This window comes from Moschus berezovskii, chromosome 6, assembly GCF_049115385.1.
Source record: "Moschus berezovskii isolate FMDL1 chromosome 6, NW_MosBer_1.0, whole genome shotgun sequence".
Lineage (NCBI taxonomy): Eukaryota > Metazoa > Chordata > Mammalia > Artiodactyla > Moschidae > Moschus > Moschus berezovskii.
Window position 1 is genome coordinate 31,379,407 of NC_142465.1, and position 23,785 is coordinate 31,403,191.

Below are 23,785 nucleotides of genomic sequence, written 5' to 3' on the forward strand. Positions count from 1 at the left end.
AGACTGTAGCCTGTCAGGCTTCTCTGTCCACGGAATTCTCCAGGCAGGAATGTTGGTGTGGGTTGCCATTCCCTTCTCCAGGGGATCTTCCTGACCCAGGGTTCGAACCTGGGTCTCCTGGATTGCAGGCAGATTCTTTACCATTTGAGCTACAGGGAAGCAAGAGCAGTGGTAAATGTAAACAATGAGGCTCTGAAAGCACAGGGGAGAAGCATTCAGTTAAAAAAAATATTTTATTATTTGGCTGTTCCAAGGTCTTAATTTTGGCATGACACCTCTGAGCTGTGGCATGTGGACTCCCAGTTGCAGATGTGGGATCTAGTTCCCCAACTAGGGACTGAACCCAGGCGCTATGCACTGGGAGTGCAGAGTCTCAACCACTGGATCCCCAGGGAAGTCCCAGAAGCATTTACTTTTGCCAAGAGAATGAAGGGAGGCTTCCTGGAGGAGGTGATCCCTGAGACAAATCTTGAAGCCTGAGGCGGAGTCACAGGTGAAAGGGTTGTGGATCTGGAGCTGGGGCAGGGGCTCAGGGAGGCAGGGAGCTCTAGGCGGTAAGAATACCGGAGTAGAGGCAGGGGATCGAGGCGCCATGCAGCGTGTATGAGAACCCACAGTAGCTCGGCATCACACTGGATTAGGAACAGGGAGTGGTGGGAGGGAGGCTGGAGAGCAAGGCCCAGGCCAGGCATGGGGGGTGGCTTGGCCCATCATCTGATTTGTGTGGGGCTTTGGCTTTGTGTTCCAAGACTAGGCAAGCTCAGAAGGAGGCTTGTCTGAGACAGCAGGTCTGAAAGAGACAGAGGGAAGTCTGGGAAACCTGCCTTCAGGGAGTGGCCTTTAGGCCCAGGACATGCTTTGGACTCCTGTCTGGTAACAGCCACTTCTGCATCTCACCGCCTTTCCACGTGGCTGTCAGGCTAAGCCTGGTGATTCTCCACCTCCTTTCCCAGTCTTGTTCACCAGGAGGAAATGTTCTTTGCTGTCATTCCCTTGTCTTCTATCTCCCCCATCGTGATAGTCATTTCTTCAATATTCGTTGAGCATCTGCTTTATGCCAGGGAATCGCTGTTCCTACATCTCCTTAGATAACTTACACGGTATCTCATTGTCCCCTTACTTCTTATCATGATCATAGCCTCTGCTTTACGTCCAGCTGGACTCCCTGAAATTCTGCAGTGAAGAGAGCAAGAGCCATACTTTTAAAAAATCATCGTACTGAAAAATCAATTTAAATTTCCCCTTGACTTTCTCTACTCCAGGTTAAATGATTGCTTAACGTTTTTTCCTCCTCCTCATTTTTCCTTTTGTTTCAATCAATTTATTTACTAACTTCCCATTTTTGTTTTGAATTTCCCAGCAAGGACAAGATGTGATTTCTGCTATTTACAACTTTTGGTTTGAGGAGACACACCAGACTAACAAGATTCAGCACAAGTATGGTAGAGAGCTCCTATCACACAGAGGAATCTTTCATAAATAAAAGGCTCTTCAGGGAGAACCTCGTGTTCAGTTTTTTTTTTTTTTATTAATTTTTATTGGACTATATTTCCTTTGCATCCAGTTTTACTGCCCTGTTGATTGTCTCTGGAATGCTCTGTCGCTGCTGGCCCTTCAGTTTCCTCTTCCAGCAGGAGGTAGAAGTGAGCTGCTTAAAAGCAGAAGGCGGGTTTCTGTTTTGAAAGGTAAGGAAAGTGGAGTAGGTTTCATCAGTGCCCCCTTAACCCCGAGAATCTATCTGCAGAGCAGCCAGACTCATTTGTTTAAAAGTCACCTTGTAGCTGACCTTTGTTGAAACCCTTCAATGGCTTTGCCTCTCAGAGTGAAAGCAAGTCTTAGAGGATCAAAGTCACATGTGTGACGGGATTCTACTCCCCTCCCACCACCCCCAGCCCCAGACCTCATCTCTGATGCCTGTTGTCCTCCCTCACTCTGCTTCAGCTCTCCTGGTCCCCTGCTGCTCCCCAACACACTCCTCACCTGCCTGCCTCAGGGCCTTTGCACGGGTGGTTTCCTCTGCTCAGCACACCCTTTACTCAGGTGTCTGCAAGTCCTTGCCACCTCACCGTGCTCAGCTGTCTGCTCAGACCACTCTCAATGAAATAGCAGGCTTCTCATGTCTACCCACCTGTTTTTCTGCTGCCTTTACTTTATAGCACTTTTCACAGCCTGGTATAACGTGTACTTACTTCTTTTAGTGAGTACTTCTTTTAGCTGTACTTCTTCCAACATTAGAAAATACTGTTGAATTTCTAGAAACTGTCCTTCGCTGTGCTGGGTCTTCGTTGTGGCCTGTGGGATCTTTGCTGGATCACGTGGGGTTTTTCTCTAGTTGTGGCATGCAGTCTCAGTAGCTGCTGTGCATGGGCTTAGCTGCTCTGTGGCATGTGGGATCTCACCCCACATGTGGGATGTTCCCCGACCAGGGATTGAACCCGTGTCCCCTGCATGGCGGGGTGGACGCTTAACCCCTGGGCCACCAGGGAAGTCCCTGTAGTTACTTCGTTACTGTTGGTTTGTTGCTGGCATGTAAGCTCTAGAAGAGCAGGAACTTCATCACTGCATTCATGGTGCCTGAAAACAGAGACTGGAAAACGGCAAGTGTTCAATAAAGACTCACAGCCCCAGGGCAGGCTGACTGGGGCTGATGCTCTGCATCTGAGAAAGAAGAACATAAAGTCGAAAACATGGAGAAAGTGAAGTGCTTGGGTCATCACAGGAGCAGCCAATTCGCTGAATCGACCTATGATTTGTCCAGAACAACAGAAGAGACTGTATTACCATATTGGGATAGAAGTACACCCCAAAGTGACATAAAATGACAAATACGAAGTAAGAGCCAGGGTCCCCCGAGTACTAACAATGTCTAGGCCGCATTCTTCGTGTTTGCCATACATTGGTTAATTCAATTCTCACAACAGCTATGGATGATTAATCTGTTATTTCCATCTGACAGATGAGGAAGCTTAGGTTCTAGAAGGTTTACTGTGTGATCTTGCCTGAGATCCCACAGTAAAGGAGTAAGAGGCAGAGCCAGGCTTCAAACCCAGGATGGCCTGACTGACATGACAGAGCCCACGTCTAACCCCTCCACTGGCTCAGAGCTGATAGAAGGTGACTGTAAAGAAGGGCAGAGAATCTTCACCTGCACTGGAAGAAGCAGTGCCCACATCACAGACAGTAAGTGTCCCCCTAATAGTTCCAGCGCACATTATACCATCTCTGATTTTTAAAAATTGAAGTATAGTTAGTTTACAATGTTGTGTTACTTTCAAGTGTACAGAAAAATGATTCAGATTCTTTTCCATTATAGGTTATTACCCACCCCTGATTACTTTATCTTATTTAGACGCCATGATTTTAAGAGCAAAATGGAGTGAAGAGAAACCATGTGTCCTGAAGATCGGGAGAAGCAATTGGGTATATTTAACTGAGAGGATGGTTTCTGGAAATTCAACAGTATTTTCTAATGTTGGAAGAAAATACAGAAACCAAGGAAGCTAATCTGTGTTACTCCGAAAGGCCAGATGAGAGCAAATTCATTTCACTTCAGGTCACATTGAAGGCCTGCTAGGGACCAGATGCTGATGGACACAGAGGCAAAGAAGACTGGCTGTGACAGCAGTGTAGAGGGTCACCGTCCAGCAGAGCGTTCAGCTGGGGACCACGAGCCCTGTCTACAGGACAGAGCTGTCCAACAGAGGAAGAGTCTGTTCGGCAGGAGTTTGAGACCAGAGGCTGACAGGCCTCAGTTAGGATGGCTGCTGCGTTATTGTCAGGGTTCTCAGCATCCACACGTACACAAACATTTGTAGACTGAATAAACAGTATGTGCTAAGTTGCTTCAGTTGTGTGTGACTCTTTGTGACCCCATAGACTGTAGCCTCCCAGGCTCCTCTGTCCATGGGATTTTCTAGGCAAGAATACCGGAGTGGGTTGCCGTTTCCTCCTCCAGGGAATCTTCCCGACCCAAATACTGAACCTGAATCTCTTATGTCTCCTTCATTGGCAGGCGGGTTCATTACCACCCGTGCCACCTGGGAATAAACAGTATGTCTTGATACATATGTGTTACCATTTTCAAATGTATGTGATTATAAGATGCAGTTTTATTTAAAAGTATTGCTGAATTCATAGTAAAAAATACGTTCTCAAAAGATACTGAAAATATAAGTTTTGAAGGTCAGGATCATTTCTGATGTTAAAAGGGGCCTTCAGTTCCAGAGAGGGTTGGGTTCCAAATTCATTGACCCCACGAAGAGGAGTCCAGTTCCCACTGGATCAGAAGCTAGATCTGAGAAGATCTTCCTCGGGTCAGGGTGGTGCCTGAATGACCTAGGCAAGCAAGAAGATTTGACGAATTGCCTTCCATGGGCATCCTGAATAGGATAGGCTGCTTGTGTGCCTGTGTATGTGTGTATTTGTGTATGTGGAACTGCCCTGAGGTAGAGGCACGGATTGGCTAGCCTCTTGGCTACAGAGCCCTATGAGGCTTTGATTTTATACATTGCAACACGGTGACTCACTCTTTTCTCTAGGGAGAACGTACTTAGGCTACTTACTTAAGTTTCATAATCCAGGTGCTGAAATGAGTGTAAGCCAACTCTGATTTCTCAAAATGTTTATTGGGTCCCTCAAGCCTGGAGGGCTGGGCCCAACCATCAAGAATTTCAACTCATGGATTGCTTCCTCCTCTTCCATCATTTGCATCCCTGGTGACCCTCCAATCAGAATCGACATCCTCGTCCTGCTAATGGACTCCTATCCCTATTTTGCTCCCCGTCCCCTAGTGGACAATGTCTTCTCTGCAATCCCGGGTGCAGAATAATAGATTAAATGCACTTTGCTGTAAAGCAGAAATTAACACAACCTTGTAAATCAACTATACTTCAATTAAAAAAAGAAAATAGATTAAACTTTTTTTTCCCATTTCTTCCACCACCTGTTGGAGAGTTTCCAGATCTGATGACAATGGTGGTTGTGACTTTCCTTCTCAAAGATCCCTCTCCAAGGCAACTCCCTTGAAGGAATGACAAACGTGACTTAAGATCAGTGGGCTCTGTTTGCCCCAGCGTGGGCCAGAAAGGTACCTTGCTTCACTTCAGGCCCCACACAGGTCATGGAGCAGCCTCATTCTCTTTGGCACAAAAGGCAGGCCCTCCATTCTGTCTCAACCGCATCCCCTACGTCTTCTACAATCCCTTTCTGCTCTAGCCAGGCCTGAGTCATCCCTGTGTTGATCAGCACTCATACTTGCATATATGAGCATCCATTCTGCCTCGGATGTAAATAGAAAATAATTTATTAAAGCACATTGTTGCTCATGGCCTCTCTGGGGGTTCTGCAGCCTGGAGCCATGTCCAGCCACCCCTCGAGGCAGCTCTGGAGCAAACAGTATGACCAGTGCTGCTGTTCCCATGACGCTCAGGGGAAGGAACAAAACTTCACCTCTGTCCGTGCGTGCATGTGTGCTCGGTCATTCAGTGATGTCCCACTCTGAGATTCCATAGAGTGTAGCCCGCCAGGCCCCATTGGCCACGGGATTCTCCAGGTAAGTATACAGGATTGGGTTGCCATGCCCTCCTCCAGGGATTTTCCCGACCCAGGGATTGAACTTGTGTCTCCTGCATCTCAAGCACTGCAGGCAGATTCTTCACCTCAGAGCCACTGGGGAAGCCCCCACCTCTGTCCATCAGGACTCAGATGTCTCCATCAGAATCTAGGTCTCACAGGGGTTTCTCTCACTGAAAGGTTCCAGGCCACAGGCCTGGCTTCTAGCTGCAAAGAAGTCTGGGAATGTGTTTCCTGGATTTTACCCTAAGAAGGTGGGGATCTCACTGTGGGAAACGACCAAAATGAAGGGAAGACATTCAAAGATGTTGTGTAGCCACAGATGACAAAAGTCTATCCAGGTCACCAGGTCCTGAACCTAACCATGCTTGCTTTCATGCTGAGCCTTGGCTCACGACCAATTGCGTTGGAATGTCTTTCCTTCTGTCTAGTAAATTCTGCCCTTCTTGAAAGTTTCAGCTCATGTCTCTTCCTGAAGCCTTACCAGGCAACTTGCCTTTTTCATTGCATTTCTGATTCTCCATGCTCTCAAAGCACCTCCAACTTGGGACTTAGTTTTGCAGTCTTATAATATTTGGCTTTTCTGCACTGCGAGTTCTTTGGAAACCATTCTTTTTACCACATAGTGATCCGGAGAGTCCATGTCACATCTCTTATTTGTTCATGGATTTCTCTTTGTTGGGCCAGAAGCTGAGGCCTGCTTCCTCTCATCTCATCATGGAGTTGATATGGTTCTAGCCATCTGGCCCCGTGCTTTTCTCACATTCTCTGGGTAATCTCAATAGTTAATTAGCAAATGGAATCATTGCTTCATTGGGTTGATTCTTTTGACATGTATGAAAGCTGAAATTCTCCATGTGGTTTGTAAACAGAGATAGCTAAAAATAACAGTGAATACTGAACACTTACACTGTGCTAGGTACTTTCTGGACATGACAATGACTATGAGAGAGGTACTTTTAGCAACTTAATTTTACAGATGAGGAAACCAAGGCACAGAGAGGTTAATGAATTTCCCCACAGACACACAGAGACAAAGCTGAGATTCAAAATAGAGAACAGACTTGTGGTTGCCAAAGGGGAGGGGGCAGGGGAGAGCTGGATTAGGAAGTTGGGGTTTGCAGATGTAAATTATTAAATGTAGAATGGATAAACAGCAAAGTCCTACTGTACATCACAGGGAACTATGTTCAATATCTTGTGATAAATCATAATGTAAAAAAAGAATTTTAAAGAGAATGTATATATATGTATAGGTGAATCACTTTGCTATACAGCAGAAATTAACATTATAAATCAACTGTACTTAAATTAAAAAAATGAAATAAAAGCCGGTCTTTTTGGCTCTAAAGAACATACACTTAAACACTAAGAGAAAAAAAATATGACTTAATTTTTGCTATATGTTTCATAAAACTCATCCATCTATTATCCTATGAGAACCAGAAGGGTAGAGACTACTGACCATCTTTATCGGTTAATAATGCTAACACACAGAGAATTTAAATAGCCTTGGTCATGGTTAGTCATGGGGAGAGGCTAGTCCAGCTCTGAGTTTGGTTCACTCTTTAAACTCTGGTTCCTCTGAGGGAGCAAAGCTGAGGAAGGTGTGTGTACAGCCACCCTCTGGGCACTGAGCTAATTTCTCCTGCCAATAATCCTTGGGTAGCAGTTGTGGAAGATCAGGGGTGTAAGTCAGACCTGCTGCAGAGGGGATCCCAGTACTGGGTGGGAGGCAGATTATGTGACTCGAAGGCCCAGTCAACTTCAACGTGATTCTGTGATGGATTCGTCAACTGATTCTTGATACTGTGATTCTATAGCCTTTTTTTTTTTTTTTTGCTGGAGAGGAGATGCCACTCATTTGCACATATATTTTCTTAAATCTGAACACCAAATTCAAGAGGTCTGGATTCTTTATGCTGAGATCATCTCTGTTAGCTTGGACTACCTTATGTAAAGAAAAAAAGTGAAAGTCACACAGTCGTGTCTGACTCTTTGTGATCCCATGGACTGTAGCCCACCAGGCTCCTCTGTCTTTGGAATTTTCCAGGCAAGAGTACTGGAGTGGGTTGCCAGGTCCTTCTCCAGGACCTTATGTAATGGGATTTCAATGAACCTTTGATTAGCTTTATTTGGCTGTAATTCAGCAAACAGGCTTAATTCATTCAACAATTGTTCCACTGAGTGACTGATCATTCACTCAACCAACCAACCTTTAGGAGCATCTATTATTGGCACAGTGCTGTGCTAAACTGTAAGCTCCTGAAAAGTTTATGGCTTTATTCCGCGGGAGGGACCACGATGTTGCAGAGCCTGGAGGTAACAAAGTAGGGGGAGGACACATGGGAAAATCAGGCCACTGAAGAGACTGTCACTTCCTCTGCACGTGGGCCACCCCAGCCCAGCCCAGTGAGCGCTGAGGAATCCACCGTCCTTCTCTCCTGCCCCCCATTCTGAGGAGCTCCTGCCCAGGCCACACAGGCCACACAGGCCACACCCCATGGTAGGGCCATCTATGCAGCAGACAGAAGGAAAAAGTCTTATGCTGGAGCGATCCATGGCTGACTTGGCAGGCTCCAAACCTGCGCAGAAAGGCTTTCCTCTTGAACAGGCCAAGCCCAGTCCCTAAGCCTCTGAAAAACTTTAGACTGGCAGATTCTCAGGTTTTCAGAGTCAGACACGTACAGCAGTGCTGCTGGCCCTGCTGGGCCTGGCCTCCTGAGGCTGGGAGTGGAGGTATGGGGTGGGTGTCTTGACACTGAGGCCACAGACCCCCCAGGAGCACTTGTCCCCGTCACCAGAGAATAGTTCCTGTGTCTGACTCCAGTGGCTCATCCAGTGCCTGAGACGAGTCAGGTCATCTGTCAATAGGTGCCACATTTGTGGTATAATTGATGTTTGTATTTCCAGCCACCTGGGACTTGGACTGAAACCAGGGAGATGCCAAAAATTGGGGTGGGGGGCAAGCAAGGAAGCTTTAGAGATGTTCTGAAGATAGGGAAGAGTGTATGGCTTTCCTGGGAAGTTTTCAAAATGAACTGGCTTGTTGAATTTTGCTGATGGCTTATCAAAGCACATAGGGTTAATTCCCTCCTCTTTTTCAAGAAGAGTCGTGTTCCAAATGCTGCAGCCTCCTGAACCACAGCTTAGGAGACAGGGGGAACCCAGGAGGCAGCTTTGTGATGGTTCTGGGCTTTGTTTCCAGGAAGGGAAGAGGAGAGGTCATCGATTCATCCTCAAACCCAGCACAGAACTGGGCACCCAGTGGGTGCTCCGTGGCCATGTGCAGTCTGTGTAGTAGACTGTATCACCCTTTCTGTTGAGATACTTCCCTGAGCCCTTGGGTGGGCTTCACCGTCTCCACCACCCAGACAACCAGAACCTCTCCAACCCACCTTCCACTCCATCCTTTCCAGAGCTGAGCCCAGCTCTGGCAGGACCTGGGACAGCCGGCCAGTAGACAGATTAGTGTGCCTCCTGGGTCCTGCCAGACAAAGCTAGGAGGTGGCCATGCCCAAGCACAGGGCCAAGTCAGGCACCTCCCCCTGCCAGGTAAGCCTGCCACCTTAGCACTTTTACCATTTCAGATTATTTTTAAGGTGTGTTTAGCAGCCTAGAACTAACATTGCCTGGGAGGCAAACCCAACCCATGACTACTTTGGATTAATTATCTCTCCTTCATTTGAGCCCAGCAGCCTCCTAGATGTATATAAAGGGATTTATCCTGCACAGGTCTTCAGTTTGCTTCTCTCTTCCTCTGACTCTGAGTGGCCCTGCTTGACTCTTGCACTTTCCCTTCACCGACTTTGCTCACCATGAACAAACAAGTCCGCAAGACATCTGGCGGCGGGAGCCAGGGCTTCTCAGGCCGCTCTGCCATGGTCTCTGGCAGTAGCAGGATGAGCTGTGTGGCCCGCTCTGGGGGAGCCAGCGGAGGGGCCTATGGGTTCCGGAGCGGAGCAGGTGGCTTTGGCAGTCGCAGCCTCTACAACCTGGGTGGCAATAAGAGCATCTCCATCAGCATGGCTGGCGGCTCTCGGGCTGGTGGCTTTGGAGGAGGGCGCAGCAGCTGTGTCAGTGGCTTTGGGAGTGGCTATGGAGGTGGTTATGGAGGTGGCTTTGGTGGTGGCAGAGGAATGGGAGGTGGTTTTGGAGGAGCTGGTGGCTTTGGTGGGGCTGGTAGCTTTGGAGGAGCTGGTGGCTTTGGTGGGGCTGGTGGCTTTGGAGGAGCTGGTGGCTTTGGTGGGGCTGGTGGCTTTGGAGGAGCTGGTGGCTTTGGTGGGGCTGGTGGCTTTGGAGGAGCTGGTGGCTTTGGTCCTGGTGGCTTTGGTCCAGGTGGCTTCCCTGGGGGAATCCAGGAAGTGACTGTCAACCAGAGCCTCCTGCAGCCCCTCAATGTGGAGATTGACCCCCAGATTGGGCAAGTAAAGACCCAAGAGCGGGAGCAGATCAAGACCCTCAACAACAAGTTTGCCACTTTCATTGACAAGGTGAGGAAGCCCTGATGCAGCCCCCATTCCTAGGTTGGGGACTTTGAGTTTGATATTTACATACAGTGTTTAGGATCAGTCTGGAGTGGTTCAGGCTGGAGGGGAAGGTTAGGCAGCATTCTTGACTCTTATGAGGATGTTCAGGGCTGATGAACCTTCCTATGTGGTCATGTGATTGGGAAAGATGATGGTCCCCTATTTGGACCCCCACATCCCCAAGTCCTGTTTGTCTGCCTCTTTGCTCAAGACTCTCACCTGTTGTCTTATCCAGCCTGGGCAGGTAGTGCTGGCAGGGCAGGGTGGGGGTCATGACCTCTGACAGGCAAGGGTCTGACCTAGAACTGGGGGCTATTCAAACATGAACTACCCTCTGGGGCTTTCCAGGAGACCTCTTCTCTCTATGGTGATGTGCCAGGCAAAGGAGGCAGGTACCCTAGAGAAGGAATTGAAGAGGCTCAAGGGGGAACCTGAGTCCCAAGGGGCTGCTGAGGCCCTAGAAACTCAGTCTGCACCCTGATCAACCTTATCGGGAAGAGGAGCGTGCTCGGGGACCTCCAGAGCGGGGTAGCTCACACTGGCTGTCTCTCTCCTGTCACAGCGATGACAGTAGCATTTCAACTGTGTCAGTTCCTAGCCATTCACATCCTTTGAAGTGAATATCAGTGGGGCGTCAATGGTGTCTTAGATGGAAACAATGCTGTTGAGGTTTAAGCACCTTCTTGCAGTATGTTCTGTGTTTTTGAAATTGGGCTAGAATCATGAAGTCCCCAGGAATACTGAAGGGTCAAGTCTCTTGCTTCCAGGCAGGGATTACTTCCAGTTTCCCCTCCCATTTCTCCTGCTTCTGTAAGGAATCTGTCTTGCATCTTCAATGGCCTGACTACTGTGATAGTTTGACCATACCCTCTCCAGCCACAGCGGGAGATTTCTAGGCCTTTGTGCTGGGAGATGGGGAGATGCAGACACCCAGTTCTGCCCAAGGCAAGGCCCCTCTGCTCCAAGCACCACCTGAGTTTGCTTCTCTCAAATGCACTCCAGGTACGGTTCCTGGAGCAACAGAACAAGGTCCTGGAGACCAAGTGGAGCCTGCTCCAGCAGCAGGGCACACATCCCATCACAGGCACCAATAACCTCGAGCCCCTCTTTGAGAACTACATCAACTCCCTGCGGAGCTACCTGGACAGCATTCTGGGGGAGAGAGGCCGCCTGGACTCAGAGCTGAGGAACATGCAGGACCTAGTGGAAGACTTTAAGAAGAAGTGAGTGGCAGGCCCACGTGGGAAGATGCTGTGGGTGATCCTGTCTGGAATCAGACTTCACTGCTTTCCCCTTGCCCACTGAGAGGGCTGTCACTTAGCCCGCTTTCCTATATCTTCATAGAGGACAGTTTGGTTCACTGGTTTCCTCCTCATCTTCTTTCCTGAAGGATAGTCCTTTACAAAGAAAATTAGAAGGCTAGAACTGAAGAAGCACTTTATCATGAGCCGGGCTGGGGAAGATCCTGGTTGTAGGATCTGAAAGATGCTGGGACAACTCACATGGTGGTGACCAAGCATCAGTTTACCGGGGATGGAGGGGTTTCCTAGGACTTAGAACTTTCCATGTTAAAACCAGACAGTCTGCCTGAATGAACGGGAATGGTTGGTCCTTCTAATTAACAGGGGGACAGTGAGAAGGTATGTTTATTTAAGAGGGGTGAGAGGGGGACAGAAGACAGAACAGAGGTACTTTCAGAGTTTCAGAGAACAGTGGCGTTTATGACTACCTCATACTGCAAACAGTGATTTCTTCTTAACTCTTAACTTACAGATATGAGGATGAGATCAACAAGCGCACGGCTGCTGAGAATGAATTTGTGACCCTGAAGAAGGTAAGGGCTGTAGTGTGAGGTTTCTAGGGCTTGTAGGCACTGGCTTCCAGCTGGGCTGGGGGGAATCATTATTCCACTGCCACAGAGCTGTCAAGTTCAGGCAGTTGGAACCAAAAATAAAAGCCAAGTGTATCTTAGTCTGGAGAGATGCCTCAAGGAGTCAGTTCACTCATTTTTTAGCTTTTGAGTAGGACTGAACTTCCGCCATCCCCTTGATGTGAATCCTTCATGTGGAGACCAGCCTCAGACAAATACTGGCCTTGCTGTGGCTGCAGCTTGCTGTGCATTCCTTGGAGGAATAAGGCCTTTATGTGTTTATCTGTCTTTCTCAGGATGTGGACGCTGCCTACATGAACAAGGTGGAACTTCAGGCCAAGGTGGATGCCTTAACAGATGAGATCAATTTCTTGACGACCCTCTATGATATGGTGAGGACGCTTCCTACTAAGAGGGGGCAAGAGAGAGGGTGAGATATTTTCAGATTTGATAGGTAGGACCCAGGAAGACTGAGCCTTGAGATGAGGCTTCTTGTTGGGGCTCCCCGGGAGGAACTGCGAGCATGGGGTCTCTGAGAGGTTGGCAGGCGGGGCAGAGCTGATCCACCTTCCGAGCTGACTCAGCAGGTGGGTCCGTTGATCAGGAGTCTCTTGGGGCTTCTGTGTGCTGGCTGCAGAGTCCCCAACAGTGAATAGGCCCTTCTGCGTTGGCAGGAGCTGTCCCAGATGCAGAGCCATGTCAGTGACACGTCTGTGGTCCTGTCCATGGACAACAACCGCAGCCTGGACCTGGACAGTATCATTGCCGAGGTCAAGGCTCAGTACGAGGAGATCGCCCAGAGGAGCAAGGCCGAGGCTGAGGCCTTGTACCAGACCAAGGTGAGAGCCAGGCACCTCTCAGAGGATTCATTGAAGGCCCCAGGGGGGCTGTGGTCCATGGGATGGCTGGGTGGTGGCCATTGGGTGGCCCCTCTCGGTTCTCCTCTTTGGAGACATCCTGTCAAGGTTGTTCAGTTGCAGAAAGTGCTTTCCCCTAGGGGGAAGTGCTTCCACTCTCCCCAGCCAGACCACATGGGACCCACTCCAGCCTGCGCAGGGATTGCGGGGTGGGAGAACAACAAACCAGATGTTCTCTTCCCTGCTGCCTCAGAGATGTCCCTACAGAAACATAATTCAATGTCATTTAAACACAGTGCTTACTAAGTACCTCGAGTTTGGCTGGGTGACATTAGGGATGGAGAAACACGCCAGGCAAAGCTGCATCAACTGACCGTCCCTTCTATTCTCCAGTTGGGTGAACTGCAGACCACAGCTGGCAGGCATGGGGATGACCTGAAGAGCACCAAGAGTGAGATCTCAGAGCTCAACCGGATGATCCAGAGGCTGCGGGCTGAGATCGAGAATGTCAAGAAGCAGGTGGGATGGCAGTGGATGCTGGTGTCTAGGCTGATGGGCGAGGGGTGGGGGCTAGGATCTCAGGAGTCCTAGTCTGGGGGAGGGGGCTTCTGGGGTCATCTCGGGCAGCACTGGCCTTCAAGGAGTTCAAAGACAAAGCCAGTTTAGATGGCTGGTAAGCCACAGCCATCCATCTGTCTTCCGTGCATGAAGACAGACAGAGGTGCTAAGGAAGAGGGGAGGTTGACTGACTTGCTCTGGGATAATCTAGTTTAAGAACCCTCCTACTGGGCTCATTGCTCTTCCTCCCTCCCTCTGCTCCAGATTGCTAAACTGCAGACAGCCATTGCTGAAGCTGAGCAGCGTGGGGAGCTGGCCCTCAAGGATGCTAACGCCAAGCTCCAAGAGCTACAGGCCGCCCTTCAGCAGGCCAAGGATGACCTGGCCCGGCTGCTGCGTGACTACCAGGAGCTGATGAATGTCAAGCTGGCCCTGGATGTGGAAATCGCCACCTACCGCAAGCTACTGGAGGGCGAGGAGTGCAGGTGGGCCTCTTACTGCCATCTCCCTGCTTCTCCTGCCCCAAGTCACATGCTGAGGGCCAGATAAGTGACCAAGGGAATGGGGAGGAGGCTTGTTATAGAGAGAGGCCCCCACATTGCACAGGGTTATAGACAACCACTTGCCTTTGCCAGTTCACACCCTCCATAGATGGACAAGTGCATAGGTAACCAATGCGCATAGGGGTTCTGTGTTGGCCCATGATCAGTGGGGAAAGAGTACTGATGTGCTAGGCTGCTGAATTCTGTTCTGGTTGCTGTCACTTTCGTTCATGGACTTGTTGGAAATTTGCTTTGTGACTGACCTAGCCTTCTCTTGCTTTCTCATACAGGATGTCTGGAGAGTGCCCGAGTGCTGTTAGCATCTGTAAGTAGCCAAAGAAACCACGATAGTGAGAATTGGTTCTGAAATATCTGTACTAATTCAAGGTGATAGTCCCTAATTTAAACAATATTTCCATGGCGGTTGGACGTGTTTTCTGGGGGGCAGAAGGGGCAGCAGATATGCTTTGGTAATGGTTCTGGGCTCAGAGCACTATTAATAGTACGGTATGGAGGATTCACGGGGTCGCAGAGAGTCGGACACGACTGAGCGACTGAACTGAACTGAACTGATGGAGGGTGGGGGGATGTCTAATAGGGAGCTTGTTAATGGGAGGAGAAACTCTGGATAATCTCCATGGGGAGGTCTTCAAGAGTTGACAGTATGTAGAAAGAACCATTGGAAAATTCAAACTGACTTAACACTGTGGGGCTGAACACCTCCCAACATTAGAACGCAAAACAATGATCATCAGGTTGAAAGCTGCCTTGATCGCCTCTCGATCATCCTGGGCCCAGGGGATCGTTATGATATAGAGAGGTGGTGGCTGGGAGCTGATGGCTGTTTCTGTGGTCTCCCCTGCAGCCGTGGTCAGCAGCAGCAGCACCACCTCCGCCTCGGCGGGTGGTTTCGGAGGCGGATACGGCGGTGGCATCGGCGTGGGAGGCGGCGCAGGCAGCGGCTTCGGCCGGGCGGGCGGCGGCGGCTTCGGCGGCGGCAGCGGACTGGGTGGCGGCAGCGGCAGCGGCAGCGGCTTCGGCTTCGGCGGCGGCAGCGGCAGCGGCTTCGGCTTCGGCGGCAGCGGCTTCAGTGGCAGCAGCGGCTACGGCGGCGGCAGCGGCTTCGGCTCTGGCTCCGGGGGTCGCTCTGGGGTCAGCGGCGGAGGCTTCAGCTCAGGCAGCAGCCGGGGCGGCAGCGTCAGGTTCTCCCAGTCCTCCCAGCGCACCTCCAGATAAAGTACCGCGCAGGGCACCGCAGCCGCCCCTGCGCCGCCCGTCGTTCCCATCCGCGCCTCAGTTCTCACGTCTGCAGCCTCCTCTGCGCCCTCCCGCCCCGCTGCCTCTCCCCTCTCCAGTCCCCGCCGGCAGCCGCTTTTTGGGGCTAAAAGACTGGGGCCTCTTGTCCTTCAAGCATCCAGATCCCCGAGCAAGAACAGGCGGGAGAATTTCAGACTCTCTCTCTGGCTCCCGCCTGAGCCTGTGATTGTCTAGGTGTGGCCCCAGCCACCATTTTCGCCGCCCTTGGGGCCTCCTCCCGGGGTGCAGTGGTCATCACAGTGCTGATGTATATAACACACAGGTCCCTCTGCCCATCCGTTCTGTCGCCAATAAAGTGCATTGCGTTTCAGTCTGGCCTCTGAGTCTCTCTGGACGCTTTTCTTCCCGCTGAACTGACTTCTTCCATCCTGTCCCATGTGGGCCGTCCCTTCTACAGGATGGCTGAGTGCTACTCCTCTGAAACCCAGACAGTTACTCTCTGTTGTCCATCGTGTGGATCTGAATGGGCGAGATCTGGTTGTTCCTTTATTCTCTGAGCGCTGGGACAACTGAGCAACTGAGAGAGGGGGGAACGGGAGGGGGGAGGGGGAGGATAGGGCCACACTCCAGGAGCCTGGCGGGGGAGTTCTTGAGGTGCTTGGGGACAGAAGATTTCTTTCCTTAGTTCTGGTCCCCATTCCAGCTGGCCCCCTGAAAGCTTTCCCCCTATCAAGGTTCACCTGGGAAGGTGTGAGCTGAAAGAACCCAGGGCTACTTCCCAAGGGCCACCTGTTTCAAAGTCTGACCCAGAACCCGCTGCCCCCGCCCCCTCCAACACACACACAAAGGGTTCCATGTTCATTGACTCTTCCGTCTTTGGAGCACATATTAGAGGTTCCGAGAAGTCTTGTAGGAAAGAATTACCTGTTACTTATCTGTAACCCAGAATTTTCCACACTCCCTTCCTGGTAAACAATTGTTAACATCCCTCAGAAAAAATCCTGTTCCTGAGCATGCAGGCATGCACTCTGGGTCCCTGGGGTGTGTGTGGAAGCCTCAGAAGTTCCTGGCGGCTGCCCTACACCAGGAAGCCCTGATAATGGGGTCATTGGCCTTGGGAGGACTGTTCAGAAGCTTGTGATTGAAAGGGATTCAGGCAGGAAGAGTGGCCTGCTTAGAGATGGAGAACATCTGAGGGGCTGAGCTGGGAGCGAGCACACAGGAGGATCCTGAATCTGGAACTCCTCCACTTCCCACACTTATCTCTGAGGCTGCAGCTGCTGCCCTCTAGGCAAGACTGGCTGCCTGGGTACCCAGGGAAGACATGGATGATGGAGTGGGACGTTTAGCCAGGCCAGGCCAGGAAAGCAGTATTTCCATCTTAGGCCAAAGCTGAATTTATTTCAGAGAATGGAAATGACAGTTCAAGAAACAAATACAACTGGCTGCTGGGGTGCAAAGAGATTCGTATAGAAATTCCGCATCCAGGCTTGGCAGAGCAATGCCATCAGTGGCAATTCTCTGATCTCCCAGGAGACTCTCTGAAGGAGGTGGGATTTGGTTGTTGCTGCTCCATTCCGGAGCATGATGGAATTTTTTCTTGTTGGTATCCCTCTGTGGAAAAGGAGCGGGAAAGACAGGTGGGGAGACTCAACGACTGCCCTGCCCAGACTTGACACCAGGCCAGCTATGGGACAAGTGCTTCATGCTGAATGAAGTCATCATTAATGGATGCTTTCCTTCCTTCCTTCAGCTAGTATTCATTAAGTGTTTATTTTCTGGCCCTAGGCTAAATGTTGGACTTACATTGGTGAGCGAAATATCATTTCTCATTTTTGTAAGGGAGCCCAGAAACAACCACAAAGTAAACAAATAGCTTTAAGCTGTGATGAGAGTATAAAGAGAAGAAACTGGGGGCTGCATTGGAGAATGAGAGGACTTCTGAACGGAGAGGGTGCGGCGGTAAAGGAGAGGGACGGTTCATCGTGATGCTCAGTTTCCCAGCTGGAGCAACTGGCTGGCTGGGGGGATGCCATGTGTTGAGGTAGAGGGGTGTGTGTGGAGGTGGGAGGGGTATGAGGAGGGACTTCAGGAGCTCTGCTCTAGATAAGTTTGAGTTGCTTATGGGACAGCTGAGTTGCGGTCTCCTGACTGTACTTGTGGATTTAGAGGGAAGCCTGTCAGGGCTGGAGATTCCCATTTGGACAGCACTGCATCAGGCTGGTTAGAATGGTTCCTAAGCCATGGGAACTGATGAGAGAGAAGAGGGAAGAGGGCCCAGGTGAGCTCCAAGAAAGCCTGGCGTTCGGAATTGGGAAGAGGAGGAGCAAGCCAGGCTATAGAGCCTGGTCCAGGTTTTCCAAAATGCCTCCATCTAAGAAGTCAGGGGGTTTCTAAATGGGCTCTAAGGGAAGCCCAGATTGGGCCCAGGCTTCCTGGGGATACTATCCACTGGTTTCAAGTCTCATATTCAGATGGGGGCTTCTTTCCTTTGCTGCTTCTCTCAAGACTCTAACTTAATCCACAGGGCCTTGTTCATCCTGGGCTGGTGGTTTACAGGAGACCATGGGAGAAATCCATGCAGCTTCCTCTTTCCTTTAAAAAAACTTTTGTTTATTTTTGACTGCATCGGGTCTGAGTTTTGGCACTCAGACTTCTTTCTAGTTGTGGCATGCAGGCTTAGTTACCCTGAGGCATGTGGGAATCTTCGTTCCCCTACCAGGAATGGAACCCACATCCCCTGCATTGAAAGGTGGATTCTCAACCATTAGACCACCAGGGAAGTGCCCCTGCAGCTTCCTTTTTAAAAGAGAAATCCATTTATTTTATTTGTCTCTTGGCTGTGCTGGGTCTTTGTTGCTGTGTGCAGGCTTTCTCTAGTTGCGGAGAGCAGGGGTTACTCTCTCATTGTGGTGTGTGGGCTTCTCACTGGGGTGGCTCCTCTTGTTGTGGAACCTGAGCTCTAGGGCATGTGGGCTTCAGTGGTTGCTGCACATGGGCTCAGGAGTTGTGGTGCATGGGCTCAGTTGCCCCTTGGCATGCAGAATCTCCCTGGACCAGGGATCGAACCGGTGTCCCCTGCACTGCAAGGTGGATTCTTTACTGGTCCACCAGGGAAGCCCCCTCCCTCCGCCACCTCATGCAGCTTCTTAATGGAGAGAATAATTAAGCGTAGCTTAGCTCAGAAGGGATGGCACCATGGAAAGGGCTATCTCCCTGTTGTGTCATTCACTGTCCCAGAGGAATGGCCAGACAGGTGAGTGTGGTGCCGGGACCTGAGACAGAAGGAGTTAATCCCATACGTGCCTGAATCTCAGTCCAGCCCTGACCATTTCTAATTCAGACTGACAGCACCTCCAGGGAATTTTGCCTGATTCTTATCCTCTTTCTTTTGCCTCAGCGTACACATCATTTGTTTGTGAAGATCGATGTTGACTTTTCAAGTGCTCTTCAATCCCTGGCCTTGGGCCTGCTTGTACTTGACTCTCCATTCTACGAGCATGCAGCCAGTTGGTGCTGTGTCGTTCGTTCCATTTCCTGTCTTCTAAGGCATGGTTTCTTGCCCACAGAGGAACCCACAGAGATTGTTGAATGATGCTAATCTGTGTGCTAGGCCCTAAACTGGGATTTGGGGTCATGGATCAATGATCAAGCATTTATTTATTTATTTACATTATTTAAAGGGACTTCTCTGTAGCTCAGATGGTAAAGAATCTGCCTGCAATGCAGGAGACCTGTGTTTGATCCCTGGGTCTGGAAGATCCCCTGGAGAAGGAAATGGCAACCCACTCCAATATTCTTGCCTGGAGGAGCCTAGCAGTCTAGAGTCCATGGGGTTGCAAAGAGCTGGACACGACTGAGTGACTAACACACACACACACTCATGAGTCAATGATTAAGTATTTATTTTTTAATTATTAAAATTTTTTTTTAAAATTGAAGGATAATTGGTTGGTTTCTGCCAAACATTAACATGAACCAGCCATAGGCATACATATGTTCCCTCTCTCTTGAACCTCCCTCCCACCTCCCTTGCTCCTGTTTTGCTCCATCTCCCTCTTGCTTGGACGTGGAGTGGTACCACTTCTTGTGAGGACACAGAGGACCCCGGCTGTATCCTCCACCACACTCCCATCGCTGTCCATTCCTCTCTGCCTAGTCCCCCTCACGCCTCAGTAGGAAAGAATGCTCAAGATAGTACCTTCCTGTTCTCAGAGCTTATTGACTCACCCCGTGATGTTAAGGAGACCAAGACGTGTTTTTAGATTTCAGGTTACTCCCTTCTATCTCCTCCTGGGATGTGGGTTACGTGCCAGAGAAAGTATCAACAGTGATGTGACACAGCTATAGAAGGCTCTGTGAAGGAAATCAGGGGATTGCTTCCCATAAGAAACTGTCTGTGGATAATCCAGACTTGACTTTTGATGATCAAGTCGGCATATAAAATTCTGGGTACTTGGAAGGTCAATCTCTATATGACTCTTCCGTGGTCTGCCTTAGAGTTGGGTGGGGTTTTGTTAGCCAATCATCAGAGATCTCATCTTTTGGGATGTGGGTTGCCCCTTCCCTCTGCCTTCTCAATACCTTTATCCAGGTACATTCTGCCACCAAGACCAGAAATGTGGACCCTTTGTAAGTCTCAGGATGACTGAAAAAGACTCACTTGAGTTCTGAACACTCCACATATTTCATCTACACCCCTCCTGTTAGGCAGGAATTTAGTCAAGAGCAATGAGAGGCGACCCCTCTGGCTGAACATCCAATGGGGCACCTAATCCCACCAAGCTATTTACCACCTCCACCCCCAAATGCCCCCATTACCACTCCAAAATAGTCAGGGGACAGGAAAAATCCCCCACTGGCTGACTGGAGAGACTTTCTCTACTCTGGCACATAAATGCACACCTCACACTGTCATGCACTTAGATAACCTTTGGCAGCCATTTGGCTCATTAAATAATCGAAAATATTCTATGAATCAGTTCAGTTCAGTTCAGTCGCTCAGTCGTGTCTGACTCTTTGCGACCCCATGAATCATAGCACGCCAGGCCTCCCTGTCTATCACCAATTCCTGGAGTTCACTCAAACTCATGTCCATTGAGTTGGTGATGCCATCCAGCCATCTCATTCTCTGTCATCCCCGTCTCCTCCCGCCCCCAACCTTTCCCAGCATCAGAGTCTTTTCCAGTGAGTCAACTCGTCGCATGAGGTGGCCAAAGTATTGCAGTTTCAGCTTCAGCATCAGTCCTTCCAATGAACACCCAGGATTGATCTCCTCTAGAATGGACTGGTTGGATCTCCTTGCAGTCCAAGGGACTCTCAAGAGTCTTCTCCAACACCACAGTTCAAAAAAGAATACATACATCTAATTATAACAGACTGACATATGAGAAGTACATGCACAGTAGAGCCTCTTGTTATGTAACATGCAGCTGTCAATCAAGACTGTCAATCAGCAACTTCCTGGATTATGCACACAACCTTGTCTTAAAAACTCTGCACCCCAGCCCTCCAGGGCCATTGTCTCCCTTGGCCCAGCCCATCTCTCTCTTTAGGTATTCTCTCTTTCCTTGTCTTCAATAAACTCTCTTGTAATGGGTAAGAACTCAGATTCTTCCTTGCGTCCTTACCAAAAACTGAGGCCTATGGGAGGCAGGGTCTCCAGACTTTCCTTCACTAACACTCCCAAGCCCTTTGGTCTGCCAACCACACAGATGCACATCTCTGCTGTGGTCAAGATCAAGCTCATCACTCCAGTCTTTCCAGCCCAGACCAAGTTGGAAGGCTAGCTGGCTCTCCTAGGAAACCACTGACAAAGGTATGGTGGGAGCAATTCATACCTTGGAATCCATGGTGACATCACCAAATGGTGACAGCTTTATCAACCCTAAGAGAAGACAAGGGGCTTGAAAGGATGGTTCTGGATGCAATTAAACAGTGATTCTCAGTGGAGGCAATTCCCACTCTCCCTCATCCCCCAGAACATATGACAATGTCTAGTAACATTTTTGGCTGTCATAACTGGAGAAGTGTGTGTGCGAAGTCGGTTCAGTTGTGTCCAACTCTGTGTGACTCCATCGACTGCAGCGTGCCAGCCTCCTCTGTCCATGGGATTCTCCAGGCAAGAATATTGGAGTGGGTTGCCATTTCCTCCTCCAGGGAATCTTTGTGACCCAGGGATTGAATCCGCATCTCTTATGTTTAAACTGCATTGGCAGATGGGGTTCTTAATCTCTATTGCCACCTGGGAAGCTAGTGGTAAAGAACCTGGAAGAGAGTTGCTTCTGACATCTAGAGGGTAGAGGCCAGGATGCTACTAAATATCCTACAATGCACAGGATAGGCCCCACAGCAAAGAATCATCCAACCCGAGATGTCAACGGAAAAAGAAAAAACTGTTGAGAAAACTGCAGCCAGGCAGAAGGCCACTTCACTGTCCCCTCTCCTTGGGGAAGGAGCCTTGGCTGGAGTCACAGTGCAGGCAGCTGAGCTGAACACAGTCTGTTCTGAATTTGAAGGCAGTGTATATTTTTATTTTAGCATTTTTATTGGGGTAGAGTTGATTTACAATGATGTGTTGGTTTCAGGTGCACAGCACAGTGAATCTGTTGTATATGAATGTGCACATTTTTAGAAGTTTGTTGGTTTTATACAGGAAATGCCCTTTTACCCTAGGCAAGGACATGGGAAACCAGCCAGGCAGACAGCATAGCCTTATGTGGGTACTTTCAAGACCTAAGCCAATGGCCTGGGAGGTGCTTGCTGTTCTGCAACAAGCCTGGCTGTGTTAGGCCTCTGTGCCTCTGGTAATCTGTTCCCCTTGTCAGGAATGCTCACCCCACCTTCAATTACTGGAGCAACCCTTACTTCTCACCACAGATCTCACCAGTGCTGCCTCCTGAAAGCTTTCCTGGATTGCACGCATGGCACTAAATGTCTGTTTGGGTTCCTGTGGGGCTCTGTTAATCTCTGTTTATCACTTGTCCTGTTCTATTAAACTGACTCATTTCAGTGTCTGTTCTCCACTAGAATGGAATTTCCTTGGAGGGCGGGATGTGCCGCCTTCATCTCTGGGCCGCTCTTTGCCCAGCACGTCCTAGGCGCTGAGAATTTCAGTGAGCTAATGGGGCACTTTAAAAGGAGAGGGCTGGAGTCTAAAATGCAATGGTTGTCCTGACATCCTTAACAAAAACAACGCAATTTAAACTACTCAGTTTCATTTGGTGCTTACTGGTGAGAGTCATACACTAGACACCTTGTGCAAGTCATCTCATGTAATCCTTTCTCATCACTGCTGGAGGGGGCAGGCAGTAAATATCCTCACTTTCCAGATGAGGGAAGCGGGGCTCAGAGTGGCAGGGTAACAAGCCCATGTTAGTGATGGAAATGGCAGATCTGGGCCCCGAATCCAAAGTCTACACCCATAACCCCTGTGCTATGCTGCTGGATGGGGCTGGCCGACTTCTTCTCAGTCTCCTGGAGGCCCTCTCTTCCACCAGCTCTGACATGTGCTGCTAACAGCTTAATGGAGTCTCGAGGAGCCAGAAGCCAAACGTGAAGTTCTGATGTTAGCAGGAGAGGTTTTCTCAGCTGTCTGCTGTAGGCGGGCCCACCTTCAGCTCTGGAGAGTTCCAGTCTCCAGTAGAGGAGTCAGAGAGCCTGACTGGGGAAAATACCTTGATAATGATGGGTGTCACTCCTTGGTGCCAAAGAGGAATTTGTAAGATTTAAAGCTATTTTCATTAACACAAGTGGCTGCTTTGAGGCATATCTATCCATCACCTTCTATGATGGGTTGTTTAAATGTCAAAGTGGACTTTCCACTCTGGTATGGTGTCATTTGATTTGTTGAAGCCCACATAGATAAAAATGATCCATTGATTTATGACCGGCTTTGGAGTTGAATAGTCTGAGTAAAATCCCATCTTACTTGGCTAATAGACTTGGGACAAGTTAATTAGCTTCATTAAGCTTATGCCCTTATTTGTAAAATATGAATGAAACTTTCAATCTTGCAGAGTTTTTAGGACAGCTTGAAATGATACTTGTAAATAATCTAACTTCGTGGCTGGTGTATGGCTGGCACTCAATGTTAGCCATTTTTATATACTTTCACAGACAGGTGAAAGGAGTAAAGATTTGAAAGAGGAAATTATTTTTACTAAATCATAGTCCTTCCAACTCTGAGAAGTATGCAGTACCTCAGTTAACACCTGCTGATTGATGAACTGCTTTACTGATGAGCCCCAGTAGTGGGAAACTGGCTTGGCCAGGCCTGGAAGAATGACTTTTAGGTGACTCACAAAGATTCTTTGTAATTTTATGCCAAAATTATCAGCCTACAGTGCCACAAGGACCCTAAGCTCGGCTATCCCTTAGAACTCTTTCCTCCTCTTCAACCTCCAAACTGACAACTCCCAGGAGGGCTCTGTATATTGACATTATCATTGTCATCGTCACAAAGGCTGTATGGGGAGACCTGCCCTGTGTAAGGGCTTTCCATCACACTTTCTATGGTCCTCACTGCAACCTCACAAAGAGGCTGTGCTCACCCCAATTTATAGAACAGAAAACTGAGGCCAGACTCCCTGGAGTCCATGT

The 23,785-nt window shown here is 49.4% G+C and overlaps 1 protein-coding gene across 2 annotated transcripts; it reads left to right on the forward strand.

Moving 5' to 3' along the window:
• The first annotated feature begins 9,389 nt into the window (after window positions 1–9,389).
• Window positions 9,390–15,511, forward strand: KRT3 (keratin 3). Of its 2 annotated transcripts, XM_088836679.1 has the most exons (11): window positions 9,390–9,780; window positions 9,874–10,064; window positions 11,103–11,323; window positions 11,874–11,934; window positions 12,267–12,362; window positions 12,645–12,809; window positions 13,221–13,346; window positions 13,650–13,870; window positions 14,218–14,252; window positions 14,793–14,930; window positions 15,027–15,511. In XM_088836679.1, exons 1-11 carry the CDS (start codon window positions 9,390–9,392, stop codon window positions 15,161–15,163), a joined length of 1,782 nt encoding a protein of 593 aa, XP_088692805.1. In that variant the 3' UTR covers window positions 15,164–15,511. The 2 variants fall into 2 exon arrangements, with proteins under 2 accessions (XP_088692805.1, XP_088692804.1); XM_088836678.1 differs by having other exon boundaries at window positions 9,390–10,064; window positions 14,793–15,511.
• Window positions 15,512–23,785: the final 8,274 nt, after the last annotated feature.